General features: G+C 37.9%; 1 protein-coding gene across 1 annotated transcript in view; it reads right to left on the bottom strand.

The window, feature by feature from the left end:
* MEGF10 (multiple EGF like domains 10) overlaps nt 1-8846 on the bottom strand; it is a 226316-nt gene that overhangs the window by 209706 nt on the left and 7764 nt on the right. The window contains exons 2-3 of the mRNA XM_007947463.2: nt 2537-2638; nt 916-1016 (exon numbers count right to left, since the gene is read on the bottom strand). Coding sequence (XP_007945654.1) covers nt 916-1016; nt 2537-2638 — 203 coding nt within the window. The remainder of the gene's footprint in view (nt 1-915; nt 1017-2536; nt 2639-8846) is intronic.

The following is an 8846-nucleotide window of genomic DNA, read 5'->3' as shown; positions in this document are numbered from 1 at the left end:
AAAAAAAAAAAAAAAATACCTCCCCAAAGTAGGAGGTAGAACAATGTTTTGTTTAGTAATGTTATGTCAATTGATATTGATGTCCTCTGTGACTATGATCCCAAGCCCACAGGTCCACCTACTTGCTCCCTTTGGGAAGCTGGCTGTGTCCAAGAAGTGACTACAACCTTGTCCCTTGTCAGCTCTTCTATACAGCTGGGAATTCTTACAGAACATAGTAATACACTTGTAGAAACACTGTCTGCCAGCCTTACCCAGTTTTGGGCACACTCCCCACTGCACAGACATACCTAATAGTTCAGCCTGTCCACCTATCTATCCACCCATGTATCCGTGTTTGCCTTCACTGGCAATGCAGTACTGTATGTGCAAAAGGGTTCATCTTTGTTTTCTGGACCTCCCATGTACCTCTCTGTGTCTTCCTCTTCCTCAAAGCTACCATGTTGATCACTCACATTTGGTACATTGCCCTTCTCTTCAAGTAGTCATTTCTTAACATGAAAATTCTACTTAGGCAGCCTCACCATTTTCTGCACAGGAAAGAATATGCTGTTCTCTCAGAAGTTCACTCAGGTTAATTATGTTTCTGTTCTCTTCTGTGATCTAAGTCCAATGACTCCTGATGAATTTCCAATTAGGCATTTATTAAAAAGTACAATTAACATTGTTACATCCAGCCTTGAGTCATCTTTCTGTAGTATCTGCTTTCTACTAAAGCAACATTCACTTGAAGATTTTTTAATAGGACAGGAGAAGAAAGTGAATGTTTCTCTCATTACACAGGCCAAGGGAAGTAGCAGCATAGTGTGATAGGGAATGTTCCAAGATGCCCCAGCTCCCCAGTCCTCTATCTCAGGCTGCAAACCTACTCCAGGCAAAACAAGTAAACCTCAAAGGGCTAAAAGTCTTACTTACGGACACACATTTCCCTGCTTTCATAAAATCCAGGACAGCACTGGGATTTGCGCCTATACATAGTTTTTTCCCCATGTCGATAGGCTGTTCGATAGCTGATTCTATATAAAGGGGAAAAAAATCACATTGTTACTTCTAACTGCAATTTAGAAATAAAGAATTCATATTTTAATACAAAAGTTATTAAATATAATAAAGATATGAAAAGCAAAGTACTCCAAAATAAATAAGAAGAAACATGGAATATACATCTTGATCACTATTAACTCTCATCATTTTAGTTGAGTATATATTAATATTCCCAATTTCAGCCAATCTATCATTTATTTCAAGGGATCAGAAGTTTCATAATTTTTCTACCTCACTTATCTTGAAATATCTTCATATGGTATTTTCATATAATACCATTCTAATCAGCATTCAATTGCATATTTTTTAAAGGAAAAAATCAGATAATACCTTTAAGTCTGGCTCCATGCAGTATCATCCCATTATAAAATGGAAGGATAAAAGACAAGAGATCTTTCCTTTTAATTAAAGCCTTATTCATTCGTTGATTTATTAAGCTCATGTTTATTGAGTACTTATTATATTCCAGGTACTGCTGCACTGAGTAAATAGCAAAATAATATAAAGCCTTTCCCTCAAGGAATTTACATTCTACTCTGAAGCTAAATCCAGTAGAATTTGTTTAAGGAAAGACAGACATTAAAATAATAAATATTATTTTATTTATAGCTATTCATGCTTAAATGCTATGAAAATAAATAAATAAATAAAGCCCGAGTAAGGGAATAGCATGTGATGGAGAGGAAGTGCTAGTTTGTACTGAACGCTTGAGGAAAGCTTGTCTGAAGACACTGAGCATGACATCATTTAGTTCAGTGTAAGTCAGCAGGTGCCACACCCAACCCATAACCCAGACTACCATAAATCTTTTACTAATAAAATTAGGCATCCTTTCCATATTAACAGAACCTCTGGTGGTATAGTAGTCAAAGTATTTGGCTGCTAACCAAAAGGTCAAAGCCACCAGCAGCTCCATGGGAAAACGATGAGGCAGTCTGCTTCTGTAAAGATTTACAGTCTTGGAAACCCTATGGGCAGTTACATTCTATCCTATAGGGTCACTATGTGTCAGAATCAACTTGACGGCAGTGGATTCATTTTTTGGCCCATATTAAAATTAATATTTTTCTTTTCTGTTTTAACATTTATAGAAAAAAATGTATGGCCTTTTCCTTAAGGGTTCAATTTGAGCTAACCTTAAATGAATTAGATGTTCAATTATAGATATATGCTAGAATTTCTTGATATTTGTTTTTAAGAGCATCTCTCTGAATTATGCATAACACAAAAGGTGTTTAATTGTTCCCAACCAAACGATGGCAAACATTACATATTTCCTCTGCAGTTAGATAGTTAGCTCCTAAAGGGCCTTGACTACCTTTTTGCTTTGCTGTCCTCCCTGTGATCAGGAACAAAGCTAGGACAACAGCAAGCACTCAGTACCTACTCACTGAATGAATGGATGCACCTTCTCAAACATTTAATATTTCGAATTGTATACGACTCCATTCCCAGTTAGCCAAGCTTATAAATATATTTGAACCCCCGTTACCTGTGCCGTGTGCATTTAAACCAGTTTAGAATGTCAGTGCAGCTCGTGTAGTAAATTTGATCAAACGGATGTGGGTATGATTCCTGCACAGTCACTGAGTAGCTGAAAAGAAAAGGAAAGAGTCAGTACTTCTCTTTTTTACACAAGTGATATACTGTGTACTCAAAAGGGATTGTAGGCTAAATAATCTCCATTTACAACTCCACATTGAATTTTAACAATCTTTTTTTTTTACAGGTTTTTATTTGAATTAGAACCTTTCAAGAGTCAATATTAGTAATATATTTAAAACACATGGATCATGCTATAAATTTCAAAGGAAATTCTCTTCTATTCACCACAAGCCTTGGTATCCCCAAATTTTAAAATGCTTCACTATTTTTTCTGTATTTAGTCCCCTCCTCTTTCCCTAAGGTTCCAGGACAACAAAGACTTTTCACAAAAAGTTTCCACTTTAAGTCTGTATGCAAATAACAAAGTTAACTAGCAAAAAAGACTGACGTGTTCACAAGAGAGTAAATTTTGCTTCCAATTCTGAAAAATCAGAAAGAGTATATTTCCCTGGTTAGAACTTGTAATAATTTGCTTTCATGTGTCTGCTTTTCTTCTCAGATAGTGGAAGTGCATCTACAACCTCTAAATAAAAACAAACCAAAAAAAACTAACCAGACCCACTACCATAGAGTCAATTCTGGCCCATAGTAACCTTATAGGGCAGAGTAGAACCGCCCAATAGATATTCCAAGGCTATATATCTTTATGGGAGCAGACTGCGAAAGGCTGGTGGGTTCAAACCACCAACTTTTTGGTTAGCAACCAAATGAATTAACCACTCGGCCACCAGAGCTCTTTAAAACTGCAAAGAACTCTTTAAATCATGTTCTAAACATACAGTTGAGACAATTAGCCCTGAAATCATCACACCAACAGCCTGCTGCTTTTGCTTTCCCATACATTTTCATTAACAGCTTCTCACTAGAGTAAAAACATGCAATCTTACGGACCTACAAATGTGGGTGAAAAACATTCATGAAAGAACATCCAACGTGCAGTCTCACACTTTAAAATCCTAAGCAGTCTATTACATGCTTCAGAGCTCAGTTTCTGCCTACAGGAAAAGCTGGAGAATGCCGTTTCTCAAACAATCTATTCTATTTTCTTTAACAGTCTCTTAAAGATTTCCACTAAGATGTTCAATCCATACTGACAAACAAAATGAGCCACAATTACAGACTTCTTCACTGTAAATCAATACCCCAAGTTCACTAATAGAAACTATCAACTGGAGAAGGTACAGAGGAAATTAGGTTAAAATTTCAGCAAGAATTCAGGTTACACAGGACAGAACCTTCATTTGAAAAGGTGCTGGCCTCACAAAAGAGGAATTTCATCCTGTACCTGGTCTCTGCTAGTCATCATGTAGTTAGGTTTCAATACGGCATCCATGGAATAAACATCCTATTCATATGTTGGCCTACAGTCCCTAGGTTATGAATATCCAACTTAAAGACAACTCATAATTGCCCTTTAGTGTTACATATATTTGTCCTCATTTTGAAACTAATGAACCAACCCCTTGTTGTTGTTGTTGTCGTAGTTAGGTACCATCGAGTTGGCTCCGACTCATAGTGCCCTTACATATAACAGAACAAAACATTGTCCAGTCCTGCACCATCATCACAATCCTTACAATGCTTGAACCCATCATTGCAGCCACTGTGTCAATCCATCACACTGAGGGTCTTCCCTTTCTTCACTTACCCTCTATTTTACCAAGCATGATATCCTTCCTTTTATGGAGACTGGTCCCTTCTGACAACACAACCAAAGTAGGTAAGTCGAAGTCTGGCCATTCTCGCTCCCAAGGAGCATTCTGGCTGCAGTACTTCTAGGACAGATTTTTTTCATTCTTCTGGCAGCCTACAGCATTTTCAATACCCTTTGACAACACCACAATTCAAAGACATTAACTATTCTGGTCTTCTTTATTCATTGCCCAGCTTTCACATGCATACAAGGTGACTGAAAATACCATGGAGGTGCACCTTAGTCTTCAAAGTGACATCTTTGCTTCTTCACACTTTAAAGAAGTCTTTTGCAGAAGATTTTCATAGTGCAATACTATATCTGATTACCTGTTGCTGCTTCCATGGGTGTTGACTGTGGATCCAAGTAAAATGAAATCCCTGACAACTTTGATCTTTTCTCCATTTAACATGATGCTGCTTATTGGTCCAGTGTGAGAATTTTTGTTTTCTTTATGTTGAGGTGCAATCTATCAGTAAGTGCTTCAAGTCATCTTCACTTTTAGCAAGCAAAGCTGTGTCATCAGCATATCACAGGTTGTTAATGAGTCTTCCCTCAGTCCTGATGCCACATTCTTCATATAGTCCAGTGTCTTACATTATTTGCTCAGTGCACATATTGAGTAAGTATGGCGAAAGTATACAACCCTGATGTACATCCTTCCTGATTTTAAGCCATGAAGTATCCCCTTGTTCTGTTTGAAAGACAGCCTCTTGGTCTGTGCACAATTAAGTGCTCTGGAATCCCCATTCTTCAAAATGTTATCCATAACTTATTATGATCCACACAGTCAAATGCCTTTGCATAGTCAATAAAACACAAGTAGACATCTTTCTTGTATTCTCTGCTTTCAGCCAAGATCAACCTGACATCAACAATGATATCCCTCATTCCATATACTCTTCTGAATCCAACTTGCATTTTTGGAAGTTCGCTGTCAATATACTGCTGCAATCATTGTTGAATTATCTTCAGCAATATTTTTACTTGAGTGTGATGTTAATGATATCGTTTGACAATTTCCACATTCTGTTGGGTTACTTGTCCTTGGAATGGCACAAATCTCTATCTCTTCCAGTCAGTTGGCCATATATCTATCTGCCAAATTTCTTGGCATAAACGAGTAAGTCCCTCCAGCATTGTATCCATTTGTTGAACCATCTCAGTGGCTATTCTGTCAATTCCTGGAGTCTTATTTTTCACCAATTCCTTCAGCACAGCTTGGACTTCTTCCTTCAACAGCATTGGTTCCTGATCATATGCTACCTCCTGAAATACGTGGACAGGTACCAATTCTTCTTGATACAGTGACACTGTGTATTCCTTCCATCTTCTTTTGATGCTTCCTGCATCGTTCAATATTTTGCCCTAGAATCCTTCAGTATTGCAACTCGAGCCTTGAATATTTTCTTCAGTTCTTTCAACTTGAGAAATGCTGAGATTGTTCTTCTCTTTTTGTTTTCTAACTCCAGGTTTCTGCACATATCATTATAATACTTCACTTTGTCTTCTTGAGCCACCCTTTGACATCTTTTGTTCACCTGTTTTATCTTGTCATCTCTCCCATTTGCTTTAGCTACTCTCCATTCAAGAGCAAGTTTTTCAGTCTCTTCTGACATCCATTTTGGTCTTTTCTTCCATTCTTGTTTTTTTTAAAAAAAAAATAATAACCATTTTTTTTAATGTATTTATGATGTTCTTGATGTCATCCCACAACTCATCTTGTCTTCAGTCATTGGTGTTCAATGCATCAAATCTTTTCTTCACATGTTCTCTAAGTTCAGGTGGGATATAATCAAATTAGGATTTTGGCTCTTGTGGATTTGTTTTAACCAACCCTTACCATCAACAAATTCTTCATCACAATCACCACATGCTGCAAATGCAGCTTTTAAATCATTGCACTAACCAAAATCCACTTCTGTCAGGTTGATTCCTACTCATAGTTACCCTATAGGACAGGATAGAACTGCCCAAAAGCTTTAACTTTTTATGGAAACAGATTGCCTCACCTTTTTCCTACAGGCGGCTGACTGATTTGAACCATCAACCCTTTGGTTGGCAGCCAAGTGCTTTAACTACTGTGCTACCAAGTCTCCTTTTCTTGTACTAGGAAAAAAAAAAAAAAACAACAACAACCTCACTGCCATCAAGTCCTTTCCAACTCATAGCAACCCCCATTTAGGATTCTGAGGCTATAAATATTTATGGAAGTAGATCTTCCAGTCTGCCTTCTGTGGAGCAGCTGGTGGGTTTGAACCACTGACCTTCCAGTGAGCAATCAAGTGTGTTATCATTATACCACCAGAGATCCTTTTTCCTGCACAGGAAAAGTTATGGGTAAATAAGAATTGCATGTATCTCTTCTGACTTATCTACAAATTCAACTTAAAGACACACTCGTTCAGAACCCAGGGACTGCCTGTATTCCATTACTTGAGGCATTTCCATTTCAATTCCAGGTGAATTTAGAGATCCTCCTCAAGTCTTGGAATCCCTGGTTAGTGCAAACAGTTAACACACTTGGCTACTAGCCCAAAGGCTAGAGGCTTGAGTTCACTTAAAGGTGCCTTGGAAGAAAGGCCTGGCAATCAACTTCCCAAAATCAGCTACTGAGAACCATGCAGAGCACAGTTCTGTTCTGACACACATGAGTCTCCGTGAGTCAGAATCAACTGGATGGCAACTGAAAACAAAATAAAAAATACCACAAATCTTAAGTAGATCAAGCAAGCTCTATTAAAAACAGCACTGGACTAGAAAAAGGCAGAACAATAATTCTGATCTGACTCCAAGAAACTATGTGACCTCGAGCAGGTAATCTCAATTCTGGTCTTGACCATCCCTTCTCACTTAGCAGTCTGAGTTTTTAACATGCAGTTTAGATGACTATTTATTTCTACCCCAACAGATACCTGCTGCTACCTACAAGAACAAGTACAGATGAGAGTAAAGAGCGTAAACGCCCACAGACTGTGATATAATGCCTTTTGGGTAAAGCAAGAGCCTCTGTTAAAATATAAATGTTCCTGGGCTGACATATCACATTAAGCTATTAATATTATCTTCAGACCTCCAGCAGTGCTCTGAGGCATAGGTTGATGAAAATTCTTAGACTTCCTTGCCAATTTTTTTCCTTCCTATCCAGCTGCTCATCAGGTCTTGAGGCCTGAACCATTATTTATCCTTTCCATTTCTAGCAGAGAGCAAAGTGAATAAATGTCCTACATGGATGGAAAATGCTATATAGGTACAGTCTAACATCATTTACATGTAAAATAGAGCATCATGTCCAACAGGAAATCACTCTAAAATTAACCAGGCCAGTCAGGGAGAAAAGGTTATTCAAGCAAGCACTACAGTACCTATTGAACTGATCCAAGTTAGTTTGTTGAATTAGCCCTGACTCAGCATTTTCAGAAAATTTCAAAGGCCATGTTTTAATGTTAAGACCTGTACACCTAGGAGAACATAAGTGATAATCAACCAACAGATCTGCCAATTCTACTTGATATGGACAGTAAAAACGTCTCAGAAACAACTGGAATTAATTCTACAAAAGAACATGACTTCCCCCCACACACATACACAAATTTCTAGTAGCCTGAAAGACTCCTAAGTAAGAGGAAATGTTAAAACATATGAATTCCCATTCTTGCCACTTGCTCATCAACAGTATACACTTGCAGGAAATCTCTGTGGTTTTAAGGTGCTCTTCTCTATCAACCACGACCAGTCTGTCAGTTTGTAATATTGTGATGATTTGTGTGTTAGTATGATGTAAGACTATATGAAGAAGAATATGGCATCCGTATTGGAGGAAGACTCATTAACAACCTGTGATATGCCGATGACACACCCTTGCTTGCTGAAAGTGAAGATGACTTGAAGCACTTACTGATAGATAGCACCTCAACATAAAGAAAGCAGAAATCTGCACAACTGGACCAATAAAGCAACATCATGATAAGTGGAGAAAAGACTGAAGTTTTCAGAGCTTCCATTTTAGTTGGATCCAGTCAACATCCATGGAAGCAGCAGTCAGGAAATCAGACGTACTATTGCACTATGAAAATCTGCTCTTAAAAGACTTCTTTAAAGTGTTAAGAAGCAAACATGTCACTTTGAAGATTAAAGTGCACCTGATCCAAGCCATGGTATTTTCAATCGCCTTATATGTATATGAAAGCTGGATAATGAGTAAGGAAAATCAAGAACTGATGCATTTGAATTATGATATTGGTGAAGAATATTAAATACACCATAGGCTGCCAGAAGAATGAACAAATGTGCCTTGGAAGATGAACCAGAATGCTCCTTAGAAGCGAGGATGGAGACATTTCATCTCATGCACTTGGTACATGTTATCAGGGGGGACCAGTGTCTGGAGAAGGACATCATGCTTGTTCAAGTTGTTGTTTTTGTTGTTATTTGCCATTGAGTCGGGCCCGACTCATAGCGACCCCTCCTTGGGTTTCTGAGGCAGTATCACTATGGAAGTAGA

This window comes from Orycteropus afer, unplaced genomic scaffold (genome assembly GCF_000298275.1).
Source record: "Orycteropus afer afer isolate SDZICR_OR568_19922 unplaced genomic scaffold, OryAfe1.0 scaffold00185, whole genome shotgun sequence".
NCBI classification, from domain to species: domain Eukaryota; kingdom Metazoa; phylum Chordata; class Mammalia; order Tubulidentata; family Orycteropodidae; genus Orycteropus; species Orycteropus afer.
Note: the sequence above shows the minus strand (reverse complement) of the source record. Positions and strands in the feature narration are given on the sequence as shown.